We start from the raw sequence: 16239 nt of genomic DNA, 5'->3' as shown, positions 1-16239 counted from the left end.
TCGGAAGTATAATTGACAAGGATGGAGGCACGGAAGCAGAGGTGAAAGCACGAATAGGAAAGGCACAGGCTGCATTCACATCTTTGAACAGAGTTTGGAGAACTAAAGATATCTCCCTTCAACTAAAGCTAAGACTTTTCAACTCAAACGTGAAGTCTGTCCTACTGTATGGATGTGAAACTTGGAACGCATCACAGGCATGTATAAGGAGGGTACAGATTTTTGTAAACAGGTGCATGCGTAAGCTACTCAGAATAAAATGGATGGATAGAATAAAAAATGAAGAAGTATGGAAAAGAACACAGCAGAAACCAGTAGGAGAGGATATAGGAAGAAGACGATGGAGGTGGATTGGACACACGCTTAGAAAGAATGACTCAACTATAACAAAGAAAGTATTGGACTGGAACCCTCAGGGCAGAAGATCAAGGGGAAGGCCACGAGGAACATGGAGAAGAATTAAAGAAGCTGATATACAGAGAAGTGGTAAGACCTGGAATGAGATAAAAAAGTTGGCTCAGGATAGAGAAGGATGGAAACTGTTTGTCTGTGGCCTATACCCTGACCCAGGGTGAAAAAGGCAATGATGATGATGATGATCCGTCATAATAAGAGAAATCATCATTGCTTTCATGATGAATATAGAAAAAAATAAATAAGCATTTTTGTTAATGGAAGAAAACCCTTTCAAACCAAAGAAAAAGGTCAGACCAAAAGAGTTTTTAAATTGGAGTACCAAGTTCTTGACATACAGAATTAAAAATTCCATTGATTGACACTTGAGGGGTGGAAAAACAAAAAAGGTCATATTGTCCATAAAACAGTTAATACATATATCCCAATACAAACTGTTATTGAGGTTATCACAGATCTCATACAACAAAATAAAAAGGGGAGATGACATGTTTGAAAACTTTTTATTTTGGAAAAAAAAGGGGGGAATTGGAAGACAAGCTATAACATGAGAAAGTCTATATCACAAAGAAATTGATTTGTGAAACAATATAGTAAGCAACACCATCTCATTAATTTATTATGGTCAGATAAGGACACATAATTGTCACTGTCCCTTTATTTTTCTCATTTTGACCTACTCATATATCTTAGAAAAGGCTTTAAATTTAATGCTAAAAATATTATGCACGCAATATCTGTTCAAATTCTTTACTGAGCTTGTAGGGAGAGAAAATATAAAGCAAGCTAATAAAGGAAATTTTACTCCAAAAAACTTATTCTAGACGATGGACAGACTTTGCATGCTGTTCGAGATCATTTTACTATTGGAGGAAGCGTCTAATGGAAACCCATCAGAATAAAGACATGCTGAGAACTTACCAATTCCTATTTTGAGAAAAAAAAATGAAGATTGTGAATAGGTTAAAAAATATGTATGGCTAAAACAACACAGGCTGTTTCAAAGAGTTATTTTTGTAACGTTCAACATAAAAAACATCACAAATCAATTTATATTTTTAAAAACTTGAAAATTGTCTGTGTCAATTAGTCTTTCTTGTTGAATAATGAAAAATAATCAAACCAATACTCTATCATCAAAATTATAGCAGTATTAGTGGCAGTAATGGCTTTTTAGAGTGCCAAAAAAAAGTTGACAAAGTATTGACCTTTTGGCACAGCCTTAAACTTATGTTTGAAAAGCCTGAGATTAAATTACTACTAGCGGTTATATCTTGGTAGTATTTAAAATTTAATATGACAACACAAGTAACATGAATGAAGCATGTTCATTTGTTTCTCGTTTCTTATACATTTCCATACCACAGCTCACGTACAAATGTGTGTGCATATATACACAGACACACACACACAGGCATGCATGCATGAACACATTCACACTCTTAGGCAAAAATTAAATATATCTATTCGTATTTTCCACAACTATATATGCACATATATTTTCAAGATATCCATACTGAAGCCATTATGAGTGCACGGCTGAAGTTATTTTTAAGTCGCAATGAATCAGTTTCTTCAAAGTAGAAAGATATCATCAGTTTTAATGAAGCAAGGAAGGATTATCTCAAATCAACTCTAAAGGGACTAATATCAACAACAAATCTCACAATGCAATAAGAAAATGACTAGATGCAATGACGCACATAGCTCAATTAAAGGGGACTAGTTCAAAGAAAGAAGTAGACTAAGAATCAAATGTATCGCAACAAAGAGCTGATCAAAAGGAAAAAAATTATTCCCACAAAAAGACATCAACTTGTCTCCCCTTGAACTGTGGATCTCACTAAGGGCCCAGAAAAAATAACCAAGAGGTTACACTTCAGTACAAAAATAGAAAGTCTTGTGGAAAGAGACAACTGAATAAGAGGGGATATCAAGAGTGAACCCTCAGCAGAAATTCTCCTACCAGCAACCCACGACAGCACTTGATTTTGATTAAACTCTTGTTAACATGATGGATACCTTATAAGCTGTACTGTGGCTAAGAAAATGGATATTAAAGGGAAAATATATTTGGAAAATAAAATATTGAATGATTTATAATCATGATAATCATCATGTGATGAATGACAACACTTATAAGCTGATACAAACACTCAGCCTATAGCAATCCACTTAGAAGCACTATAACAAGAAATAACATGTGATCAAACAATTTAGTTAAAATTTGATGAAAAAAAAAAAAGTTCAATGAAAGAAAAATTAATAATAGTTTTGTGTCAGTTGTAAAAGGGAATAAACAAATAGGATTGAATATTCTCCAGGAACGCATTCCATCCTGAGGCGAAGAAAACAAAACACAAAAGTATTGTAAAAAATTTTGACTTTATATGAAGAAATCAATTTAAGGTGTGGCTAAACAGTGCGTGATAAAAATCTACAAACAATGAAGTTAATGTAAATTCATGCTTTCAATAGTGCTTATCTGAATATATCTAAAATTAACAGGTAAACTTTTAACTCAGTGTATCAGCTTCATGTGGAGGGGTAAGCATGACACTTTTTTTTGTTTGTTTGTTTGCATTTCCTTTGCTTCATTAACAAAAAATTGTCTTTATCATGTTTAGCCTGAGCACCATCTTCTTTCAGAGAAATTTATATTGACCTCTCAAATGGTTTTAATCAAACAATTGATCAAATGAGTAATTAGATGCTGATTTACAACTGTATATATTGGACTAGACTTTCATTTTCCATTATATGACTAGCTTTTCTGAATAGACAGCAACAATTACTTTTCCCGTCATATTGAGGTCTCAACACCAACTGCAATGAAAACTTGATTGGAATGATGAAGTGTAAGATATATATTTATTACAACTAACTGTAGTTGTAATACAAATATATATCTTACACTTCATCATTCCAATCAAGTTTTCATTGCAGTTGGTGTTGAGACCTCAATATGACGGGAAAAGTAATTGAAAACCAGAAAATAAAGTACTCGGTGGTAGTTTTTTTGCTGCAATCACTACGTAACATTTACCATTCAAAATAAGGTAACTGTCCAAAACAATCATCCAAAAAACAATGATCTCACAAAACAACAATCAAACAGGCATTATTAAGGTAATAGCACGAAATTTCAGAGATAAGAAAAGACTAAAATGGAATACTAAAGCACCAATAAAAGATTGTATGTTTTTTTATTTTGCTTTTTTAAAACTTAAAATGGAAACAAAAGTGTTACTACATTCACAATAATTGTAACAGATTTTTTTATTCAATAATATTTTGACCTAGGCATGGTTTTCCATAGATTTCAAAATTGTGTGTTTAGGTCCCCTTCAACACCATCAAGGTACTTTCTAAAGCAGTAATTCAATTTAAAAGTTGATCTGCCACAAGACAAAGTGACAGGGTTTAAACCCAAAACTCATGAGAAAACATTTCAAAGCCTCACAGTGATTCTAAATAAGTGTCAATCTACAGTCTTTAAATTAAACACTTTACCCCCAAAGTTACCGTCAAGTGGGTTTAAACACGATTATTTTCTCTCTTCTTATGTTTGAAAATCGTATTCACTTGAGTTATTCCTTTTAACAGTATGCATACTCCAGTTCTTTAATATCTACAGTCCAACACACAATCATTAAACTGCCCGGTATAACACAGCAATTTTTTTGAAAATCTGTGATTCAATAATTATGTGAAAATATAAGTCTGTTATGTAACTCTTGCTCCTGCTCACCAGATTTATGGCTTCATCAAATACATGTTCAACAAATATGTATTTGACTCAGTTTGCAACATACAGATCAAGTATGGATTTCCTCTTGTCCATTGCATGATTATACTCCTCCAAGTTTAGAATTGGGGGTCCCGATAGCTCAGTTGATAGAGTACTAGCCTCACAAGCAAAGGGACCAATATAGATTCTTATTGCAGTCAAGATCTATTGTTTTTTTTACCGCTTTGTCCACCCAGCAATAATTGGGTGACAGGATCTCTTAGGTCTGTAGAAAATTACTTGCTATAGACTAGCATCCTATGAGAAGGATACTAAGAAATTGTTATAGTCCATTTCACCATAAAGAAACTAGATTAAACTCTGGCTCCATGGGCTTTCTTTCCCTTTTTAAGAAACTACTTTTTTTTTACATTTATAATTATTTTTTATTTGGATGCTTGGCAAATAAGTTCAGCCATCAACAATACGATATCATTGTTGTCTTCTTGCCAGAAATCATTACATTACAAGTTATGCTACCAGCAAACAATAATCATAAATCTAGACTACTAAAAAAACTATTTCAACGCAAATTTCACTTTTTTAAAAAGTGACACCTAATCAAATGCACTTTTGTTTTAAGAGACAGAATTAAGGCTAGAGCAGAAAATCATTGCATTTATAAAAATACAGGTGTGTGTATGTGTGGGCTGGGGGGGGGGGGGGGGGGGGGGGGGGGGGATCTTAATACAACAGTTTTCTAGACTTGAAAATAAATATAAGTATAATGTATCATTGATACATTATAAGTATAATGTATCATTGACATATTTGCTCTTCACATTACAACATCAATTTTATTTTGCATTAGTTCTATAGGTTCCACTTCTATTAGTTTAAAATCATTGCCCTATGACATGCTTTTATGACATAACCATTATTAATCCAACGCATTTTATAATTTAATAAAAAATTCTCTTTGCTCACTCTTTTAATAAACCGAATACTTTTGTTCCTGTACCCAAAAAATGAAAATATATCCTTTTTTCTTAACAGCCTATGTTTTGGAATAGGTGAGAAGCTTTTGATTTAAAATAACAGTATGCACTAAAGCTAATAAGTCTTGTATTCTTCACATCATGAGGTGAAAATCAGATCCAAACCACATTATGGTATTACAAACTGCATGTGTAATCCTACTATTGCATAAAAGAATGAGCAACTGCTACAGTTTCATTGTGAAACTTTACCCTTGTAAAATACTATAACGAAAACTATCTATTTCTAACAGAAACTGCAGCTACATCATTTATGTTTTATCAATCTATTTTTCATTGTTTGAATGTTTCAAACAGGTTAAATGACCGTATGACGTAACTAATAAAATTTTAAAAGAAAATTACAGTGGTCTCCATATCTCCATATATAAACACTCCAGTTTAAGCACGGTCCAGTTATAAGCACAATCCTGATTCAAAACAGATTTTTTAACGATATATAATTTACCCCCTTATAAGTCTGTTCACCCAAATGGACTATGCTTATGACACACTCATTTTTCTAACCAAGTTCTATTTCAAATGTTAAAATAAAGAGATCAAATTAATCAGTAACCATGATTTTGTGAAAAATGCTCTGCAGATGTTAACCTCACCCACCTATTCTATCAACAGTCTTGCATGAAACGTACCCATTCCATTGGTTAACACGTATGTAATGATGTGTAGGACTGCCATAAAATTGAAAGCGTTAAAATAGGCAGGTTTTGGCAGAGCCTTTGTAACAGCCCGGGGGTTAAGGACGAGTAGTTAAGAGTCATAGCACACAGGTGTTTTAATGTTGTAATCGAGCTAGATGTTGTTCATGGAGGCAATATAGGATGTAAAGTAAAGAAAGGGAGAAACACGAGGAGTAGGAAGAGTTAAGAAGGGAAAGAGGTGGAGGAGGAGAGAGATGAGAGCAAACTTGCTGCCCATAAAGTTAAAAAGTAAGCAATTAAACCATTAGAATTTAGATTCAACTAAATTGGTGAGAACAGAGGACGAGGACCAGTGCTGATAAATAGAATTATTAGAGGCTCAAATAAATGAGTCTATCCAGAAAACAGACATAGCAACGAATCACAAGCCTCTTAATGCCTTGTCCAAATCTTATATGCTATCACATAATGTGATAGAGAAAACTTTGGTTTACTCTTTTAAAAAAAAGGCAACCCCGAAAGAAACAATATATCTAAGAGTAATTTTTTAATGGGCCAGTGAGAGTTTCAGTCATGCAATCTGGTGCATAAATTTAAAGAAACTCAGAGGAGAAACATATTTTAGCCAATTGGACCTTATAGGCATTGACTAAGCAAAAAAATGCACTTATAAACACTTTACAGCTATACTATAAGTATACTCTTACTCTTGTCATATTATTGAGGACTGCACTAATAAACAGAGACCATTGTATAGATAAAAATAATAATTTTTTTTAAAAACCCCAAAAAAACAGAAAGTAACTGAATATGATTTTAGTACTTTGACAGAACATAACGTTTACATCATGTCAATACAAACAGTCTCATCATCTAATTTACATGCCACACAATAAGAAGAAAAAAACACTACAAATACCATTTATTTTCAGAAAATTTCAAAAAATTATAATCAGATGGGACTAATAATCTAATTATCTATAATATACAATATGTTAGGAAAACAAGGGTAAAATCACAAAGAAAAGTTACAATCATTTAGATATGAATACTTTCACACAAGACAACTTTCACTCTTACCTTTCTGATCATGTTTGTTGTCAGCATGAGGACATCTGTCTCATCGTGAAAAGATTGCGATGCTGCTAGATATCCAATCCGCTGGAGATTAAGATAAAAATATACAAATCTTTTAGCTTTTAAAGCAACTCATTATCATGTTAAAATCAATGAAGATGGTGATGATGACGATGATGATGATAATAATGAATGGACTATCATCATCATTATTAAATTATTGTTATCATTATTATTATCGTTATTATTATTATTATTATTATTATTATTATTATTATTATTATTATTATTATTATTATTATTATTATTATTATTATTATTATTATACAATTTCCAGTCATCAATATTTACTTCAAAACAAAAAGTCAGTTTTATTTTATAATAATTACATCTAAAGTCTATAATATGCTGTCCTCTGATCCATAGTGATAATTTCACTAATTGAGGAGATATGTCTTATACTCTCAATCCAATATGATATTAAAAATATATAATCACAAAGATGGATGCAGTGTTGATTTAACTTGTGCAAAATTTAGATCAAAGAAATTTGCTTTTAACCGGTTGAAATTGAAACATATATTTTAAACTAAGAAAGTAATCGATTAATTTATTTCAAACCTTAAATGTAAACTTGGTTGAACTCATCACTTCAATGATGTTGAAAGCAGCCCAGCTAATGTCATAGCCCAACATTTGAAGCTGAGGGAAGAGAAAGTGGAAAGAAGATAAAGTTTGGGAACCCTTACATATAGCTGGGTCACACTTTTTAAAAATACCAAGAAATAAAATAAAAATACATACAATACAAAACAAAAATTAACATACCGACAACAGTAATATTTAGAACAAAAATATTATATCAGTCAGTACATTACAAAAAATATTAACATCACAAGTTCCAAATTTGGAAATATTTTAACATCTTCTTGTCCTTTAATTAAAAAATTTCTAAATAGAAAAAAAGACGTGGCTAAGTAATACCCAAGAGAATAATAAATTACATGACCCTGAATAATCAGCTTTAAACCTTGCTAATTCAACTTACATAGGTTAACTTGTTGACAGCATTGGCTTTGATGGCCAAATTCTCTTGTTTCAACTCCTGCTTGATTTCATCAATACATTCTGCTATGTATTTACTCTGAAATGCAAGGCAAATTATATATGTATAGTTTGAAAGTAAAACAATATTACTGTAATACATCTCCCTACCTGCCATATGGATGAAAGAAAAATACAGTCCAAGCCGATTTATTGGGACGGCTCAGTTCCCAACAAATCGTCCCAATTAAGTGGTGGACATGAAATTGGGCAATTTTTCAGATTTATCATAGTCAATATACTAATCTGGGAGACTTGTTTGACGTCTCATTTGGGTTACTAAAACGGCCACTTGACTGCTAATTTGATCTAACAATGAGAGACAAATCTAACTGCACAAAACAATTTATGAATAACAGCTGCATAAGTAAGCAAAGGATTAAAAATGATTTGTCTACCCATTCTCATTTGTCTCACTGAACAAACAAACCATTTATGGGTGAAAGCCTTGAACAAAGAACTATCACTCAATACCCATCGTACCCTGGTCAATTGACCCATGACCATGTGTGTAGTGATGGCAGTCGATGATATTGAGAAGGAATACAGGTAAATACATTGTTCACATCTCTATGATGACACACAGTTTGATGGCACACCTGATTCGCTGTCACGATAGAAACTAACAGGGGATACGGGTAAAGTCTATTGTTCATACCTCTACGATGAACGGTACAACCATACATCCGGTTGACCGACCCGTTAGACTAATTTGCATTTTATCAACATTTTAAATGGAGAAAACAAAAAAGCTCTTTTATGGGGTCGACCAATGTCAAGTTTCCTCCCAATTAAGCGGCTGGGAATTGGAAAGGGTGAGACTTTGTATAGAGAAAAAATTCCTTTCCCAAGGAATCATCCCAATAAAGGGACTATCCCAATTAAGTGGTGTCCCTTGGACTGTATATTCAGACAATTCACAGGTAGGGTGTGATTCAACTCCAACATCTTACTGTTTTCATCAAGGGAACAATAATGCGACTAGAGAGGATTTCTATCTGGAGCAAAGTCAATTCCCATTAAGTCCATATACAAATTTCAAATTGAGATCAGTCGCAAGACTTTCTTTAATTTTGACCCCCTTTCTTTCTGAAATAATCTGATGATGCAGACGTGACCTGAGAAAATTGGTTGGCCTGAGCTTGATGGTACCACCATATAGATTTAGGCTGTCATTATCCCCAGACACCTGTCTGGGGATAACGAAATTTCGTTATTCCCAGACGCATATTTGAAACTCCACTCTTTTAAACAATTATTCACATTCCAGAATATGGAATGTTTCCAAATGCACATAGAAATAAGGAAAGTTAATAAAATATCTATAAAAACATAAAATTAACCAATCAGTTGTTACTACATATACACAATATGCGTCGACTTCGAAGTGGGTGTCATGGCCGAATGGTTTAGTCGTCTGCCCTGGAAGTTTTACCAGAATCGACGTTGTGGGTTCAAATCCTGGTTCCGCCACTTTTTTTTTTTTTCAATTCCGTCTTCTTTTTACAGAACGTTGCAAGGGATAAATGTCCCATCCATCCTCCCCCTGCCTCTTTTTTTTTTTTAACTCTTCTCTCTTCTCTCTCTCCTCTCTCTCTCTCTCTCCTCTCTCTCTCTCTCTCTCTTGGTTCCTTTCTAGTTTCTAGCAAATTGTCATATTCATCCCCACTCCGATCTCAAAAAAGTGTCTAAAAAGAATAAATAATTAAATAATTAAAAAGCAAACAGAAATATTCAGAGCGACCAAATGGTCAGATAGAGTAGAAAAAAACAAACAATAATTTTTTTTAAAAATAAAAACAATTTTAAGAGATTCATGCTCAGAAACGGAACAAAAAGGAGAAAAGAATAGACTCGCACAAAAAAAACAACAACAAAAAAAAGAGGTGGGGGGGGGGGGGGGATGGATGGGACATTTATCCCTTGCAACGTTCTGTAAAAAGAAGGCGGAATTTTAAAAAAAACAAAACAAAAGTGGCGGAACCAGGATTCGAACCCACAACGTTGATTCTGGTAAAACTTCCAGGGCAGACGACTAAACCATTCGGCCATGACACCCACTTCGAAGTCGACGCATATTGTGTATATGTAGTAACAACTGATTTAATGTTAATCAATTATATGTTTTTATAGACATTTTATTAACTTTCCTTATTTCTATGTGCATTTGGAAACGTTCCATATTCTGGAATGCATATAATTGTTTAAAAGAGCAGAGTTCCAAATATATGTCTGGGGATAACGAATTTTCATTATCCCCAGACAGGTGTCTGGGGATAACCACCGCGATAGATTTAATAAACCAAGGGTTCTTTTTTCAGAACTAATAACTACTATCTAATAATGAGGTCCAAAAAGCAAGAAATTCTCTAATGAAATCCGAGCCATAAACAATAAAATGAACACAATGGGTAAATGCCAGAGCCAACAACCCCTTTGGGAGACCTTCCATAAGCTATACTACAACCCAAGTTTTCTTGTTCTAGTAGGGGGTTTGGGAGGGGGGAAACTTTTTTTTTTTTTTTAAAGTCTCCCCCCTCCCAAACCCCCTACACTAGAACTTATAGTAGTAGTAGGGGGGAGACTTTTTTTTAAAAAGTTCCCCCCCTCCCAAACCCCTTACTAGAAGAATACTCGGGATGTAGTAGCTTATGGAAGGTCTCCCACCCCTTTTAGTTCGACTTTACAGTTGCCATTCATTAGCCATAGGAAGGGACGGCCAGGGCCAAGGCATCACGATCAGTCACAGTCTCTCTCATCATCCGTCTTTTCAACTTCAACACAGCAACTGAGTGAACTGAACTGCGCCTCTGCACTGGGCCCAGAATTGAAGTTTGAGCTGCAAGATCTTATTATGGATACATGATATTATCGTCATATGTCAATGAACAGCGAATATTACTAATTATGCCAGCCTTGCAGCATTGACATGACAGACAGGGGCGTCAACATCGGTCACCGTTATCATAACAATAGAGCATCTTACAACAAATAATAATAATAAATAAATGATTTTATGCCAATAAAAGCAACCTCATTATCTTTGTGATTCCGTATGCCTCGAACAAGGTCCTGAAGATTCTTGTCAAGAACACGTTCAAGTGTTCCTTTGACTTTCTTCAACGCCATCGTAAATTTGTTTCAGTCCGTCATTCCACAAAACAGAAGGTAAAAAGATGAAAATATAATAGATTTTTAATCGGCTTTCCGAGCAAAGCCGACAAAATGTCTTCCGTTTCCTTTGATCATGTGATCTGACGCGTAGACATGGGAAGGGACATAATCAGAATAATAAAGAAGAATATCAAAAGCAATTTTACCCCCCTTCATTGCCTGTATTAATTAAAATTGGTAAATAACTCATTTAAAACTCAAATTAGTATCAAAACTCAGGGTGTCTGACGTTCAATCCACAGTCAAAGAAGACTGATTTTTTAAGATGTTTTGAGATTGTATGTTTCATGTATTTTCCTTTTTGATTTGTCTGGCACCGACGTGTACTTATTTATATTTGCAATAGCTCCATACTCACCTTTTCATATTAGTCTACAAGTCGCTACAAGAGAGACTTTGGTGGAAACCTAGGTGCATATATTATCAGGTCTGATAGCCGAACGCAATTATGGGCCTATTTTAACATTGTTGTAATGGACAATATTTTGCGTTGGTTTGACAGTATTTCCATTACAACGTTGAGCCCCGAACAATTTTGGGTTCTCAGGCCTGCAAAAGACAGCACGTCGGTGGAAACCTCTCATTGGATAACATTTAAGAGAAAACAGGAGAAAAAGAGTCTTCAAAAGTATACAACGATAAACCACCATCCCAATTAAAGACCACCAACAAAACCCAAGAAAGAGCACTGCTATCGGCTATGCACACATTCAGTCCTTTTTTCCAAGATAAGGTTAAGAAATTCCCTCCCCGACAATTTAAACAAACAAAAAATCTGATCTTGTTATCACAAATTCACTTGCCAATTAGAAAACTTTTCTATCACAGAAGTACGGTTACAATTACTATTTTGATATAGAGCCATAACCGGACGCCATCCCACACCATACAAAATGTTGCTTGTATCTTTAATATTGAGGCTAAGACCCTATGGATTGGATTGGAGACAACAACAACATACAGTAGAGTGGCGTCAAATCATTGGTATCATCATCATCGTCATCATCATAATCACCACCACCACCATCATCATCACCACCACTACAACCACCACCACCACCATCATCATCATCAGCATCATCGTCATCATCATCAGCAGCAGCAGCAGAATCGTCATCATCGTCATCATCACCATCATCATCATCAAGTGGTGCCGGATTTGCGAATCTCTCCAACTCTCCCTATCCTCTGGTCGTCTCTCCCGTTCGTGTCCTGAGACTTGTGACATAGCCTGCCCGTTATCTACCTCTGCTTTCTTTTTCCATAAAATTTCCTAACACTTGCCTATTCTTGACATCAAATTTATAACTCTAAGAATTTTAATTTCTTCATTTCGCGAAGTCCCGGTTTCAAAATTTTGCTTGTTTTTTGGGGTTTTTTACATTTTTTTTATTTTTACTGTTTTTGTTTTCTGTTGTTGTTGTTGTTTTTTTTTTTGTTTTTTTTTTTTTTTTGTTTTTTGTTTATTTATTTTTTTTGATTTGTTGTGTGTTTATTTTTTTTTTTGTTTCTTTGTTTTTGTTGTGTTTTTATTTTTTTATTTTGTATTTTTTTTTTTTTGGGGGGGGGGGGGGGTCAAGATAGGATCGTTTAAATCGATCGATATTTGACGGACGCGTATTCTGGACAATTATTTGTAAAATATGTGTTTTCCAGAGTACGGCAGTTGACTGGTTAAATACATCAGGATACAAGGCGGTGACCCCCAAAACAAAGCGAATAGTGAGTTGTATTCAATAGACACCTACACTATATAACCACGCCTCTCGGACACGCGTCATAATGTAAACAGTGGGATTGATTGGGAAACATTGCGAACTACACAGGTTTTACTATCGATGGCATGATAACGAGTCACCCACTTGGCGGTGGTTCTAAGTTGACGTCACTCAGGTCTTTGTTATTGTTTTTTTGCCATCCGCGTTTATGAGTAATGTTCACTAAACTTATTAACATGACTATAAACGTTCATGGATACACACAGTTTTGTGTGTTGGTCCGTTATACTTCCGGATGGCAATGTTATGGGCTTCTTAGCCAAGCGCATACTATCTATAAGAGAGGTCGATATCATTCACGTTATTGTTTATTAACAACCATGTTGCAGGTGTAAAGGTGTGTTACAAAACTATGTGTAACTTTAAACGTTTTTAGTCTGGTTGATACAATTTAGTGAGAACTACTCATAAAAAATGGTTAGCTTAAAACGAAAAACAAAAAAGCTGAGTGATGTCAATTTCGTTCTACTCGTATCTATTTTTCAAGCAACTGTTTCCTTTTAGCACTACTGAGGACTTGCTTTTTAATTTTCTTTTTTGGTGATCGTCACATTGGATTGTGACGTAATTTGTGACTCACCGTCCCAAACCGGTATTATGTCGGGCTGCTTTAGATACTGAAAATTGAATAAATTGGTCAAAGCCGATGTGTACTTTTTTACAGTTCTGATAACCCAAATCGTTATGGACTCATTGTTGTAATGGGAATACTCTAAACCCATATTTAAAATTATATTGTCCATTACAGCAATGTTCAATCAAGCCCATAATTGCGTCCGGCTATCAGACCTGCAAATATGTACACGATGGTCAATGTTATAGATGAACCAAGTTGACGTCACTCAGGTCTTTGTTATTGTTTTTTGCCATCCACGTTTATGAGTAATTCTCACTTAACTGCATTATCTGACTATAAAAGTTCATGGTTACACAGAGTTTTGTGTGTTGGTCCGTTATACTTCCGGATGGCAATGGTGTGAGCTTCTAAGCCAAGCGCATACTATATATAAAGCGAGTTAAGTTTACAAAAGTAATCTTTCTTAAAGGGTTTAAAATGTAGGTTTTACAAATTCGAATCATTTTAACATTTTAACTTTACTTTTTTACATGCGTTTCATCCTGACATAATGCCGATTCGAGTAATGCCGAAATGGATCACATTTTTTTAGCCGTGTCTGGCTATGAGTTTACAGAGGTTACGTTCGAACCCATATATCCACTTGGTGTAAGTGCAATGCCTTAGTCACATGGTCATCTCGCTACATATTATAATATGTCTACATCTCATGTCTGTCATTCTATATTTCTCTACTGTATTAATAATTGGATTCAGTAGTCTGATGTCACGCAGCCCGGCAACGGCGGCCATCTTGGTTCTAAACAAAGAAAATCATTACTTTTTATTCTTCATGCTGGCTAGAACTTTTCATTCCCTTTTCATATGCCTTTTGATCAGAATGTGTAAAAGTCAAAACATGATCAAATTTATGTGGTGTTTTTTTTCCTCTGGAAAGGTTTTTATGCTCGCCGGAGAAATATTTCATACGGGCGTCCGCCATTGTTCCGATAGTTTAGAGCCAGTGTTACTAAGCTACCATGCGTCATTAGAAAGGAAGTGACGTTACGACTATTGAATCCTATTACAAATTTAGTTATCATTCCTAAATAAAACAGCTGAATCAGCGGATGTCAAAACTACTGGCTGTGAAGCAATGCAACGATTATTTTTTTTTGTCAATGGAGAGTAATCAAATTCATTCATGCTTTGAAAGAAAAAAAAATGAAGACAAACAGACAGCAGTCAGTGGAAATATTTAGCAGGGGTTGACGAATTAAAAAAAAAAAGTCTCCCGTCGTTAAAGAAAGAAAGAAATAAGGAATGAAATACAGGTCACTGAAGAATTTAATAGGTAGGCCTATATCACATTATTATTATTATCATCACTCTCGGTCATGCTCTGTATATCATAATTCGTTCTCGCGTTGAATAGTTCAATCAGACAACCGAGTGGATTTTATAAAATTAAAACTGTCACTGGATCGGAAGGTCATGGGTTCGAGACCCGCTCTCTACTATGCATCGTTGAGTCCTTGGGAAAAGACTCTTTACTCACATTCTCTTATCGTACTCGGATGTAAAATGAGTGCCTGGTCGTTAACAGTTAACAGCATTGTCTCTGTTGGAAAAAAAAAAGTAGTATCGCCTAAAAGGCGTAATGTCTCTTCCTACATGTTAAGTATTGCTGTTGACTAGGGACCCTTTGTAAAGTGCTTTGAGCACGTTTAGTGGATATTGCACTTTGTAAAAGCTCAAGTTTTTGTTGTTGTTGATTTGTCTCCAGACTGCTGTTTGTGTGTAATCTATCCTATATTATAATAAACAGCCTTGATTGTATCGGGCTTTTAGGTTCTTTCCTACCCGACTACGAAGATCACTTAGTCAAAGAAATAACAGTGTACCTCGAGTTGGCTGTAACTGAGCCAGGTTTAGCTAAAATTTCTTCACTGGCATGTTCACACACATTGCAGCTTTTGATGTATCCATTTGAGGTCCGAAAGGCGTACAAAAAGCAATAAATAAATATTATATCTATTACAGGGTTTCACCATACGCGTTGCGCTTCCAAGTGCTGCTTTTGTTTCAGAGTATGGCACCCAAAGGGGTCTAAGGTTTAAATGTTATTTATACTGTCGCTTTTTTGTTTTTGTTTTTAAGGGTTTTGCGGCGTTTGCAACACATTTAGGTCATATCAGCGCTAGTAAAAAGAAAGAAAATTTGATAGTAAAAACATTCTAGGTGTACATCTAAAAGGACTTGAGTAAAAAGTAAGACAAAGGGGGGATTGGTTCAAATAGGGAAAGAAAGTAGGTTTCAAGAGCACACTACCAGTGTACTTAGTTTGAGTTTACCTAAATGTCTCACCCAGACACAAGCACAGGTCCTCACTAAGAGGAACACACTCAAATGTTTAAAAATCATATGTTAACAATAATAATTAAAAAAAATAACAGTAAATTACAGAGATATGATTTACAAGGAAAAAAGCATCATCTCCCAAAACTAAAACTATACATTCGACTGTTTCCCTCCTAGCCAAGGACTCCGGCCAGGGTCAGGACAAAACTAAGTAATCTCATTCCAAGACAAAGACAGATAGCAATTGGAAAACAAGATACATGTGCATTGAAGACACAGCAAGATCTCCCTGCCCACTATGGGAGGTCGGGAACCCCACCCAGACCTAAATTTGTCGCCCAGACAC

At 34.8% G+C, this 16239-nt stretch overlaps 1 protein-coding gene across 3 annotated transcripts in view; it reads right to left on the bottom strand.

The window, feature by feature from the left end:
• Nucleotides 1-11291, bottom strand: part of LOC144975177 (AP-3 complex subunit delta-1-like) — a 54679-nt gene extending 43388 nt beyond the window's left edge. Inside the window, exons 1-4 of one of the 3 annotated variants that reach the window (XM_078918990.1) lie at nt 11058-11291; nt 7969-8064; nt 7542-7622; nt 6924-7004 (exon numbers count right to left, since the gene is read on the bottom strand). In XM_078918990.1, coding sequence (XP_078775116.1) covers nt 6924-7004; nt 7542-7622; nt 7969-8064; nt 11058-11153 — 354 coding nt within the window. In that variant the 5' untranslated portion in view covers nt 11154-11291. Of the gene's footprint in view, nt 1-6917; nt 7005-7541; nt 7623-7968; nt 8065-11057 lie in introns of all 3 variants that reach the window. The other 2 variants (XM_078918978.1, XM_078918998.1) reach the window with 2 other exon arrangements.
• Nucleotides 11292-16239: the final 4948 nt, after the last annotated feature.

This window comes from Berghia stephanieae, chromosome 1, assembly GCF_034508935.2.
Source record: "Berghia stephanieae isolate SIO BIC M18660-M18661 chromosome 1, UCSD_Bste_1.3, whole genome shotgun sequence".
NCBI lineage: Eukaryota > Metazoa > Mollusca > Gastropoda > Nudibranchia > Aeolidiidae > Berghia > Berghia stephanieae.
Note: the sequence above shows the minus strand (reverse complement) of the source record. Positions and strands in the feature narration are given on the sequence as shown.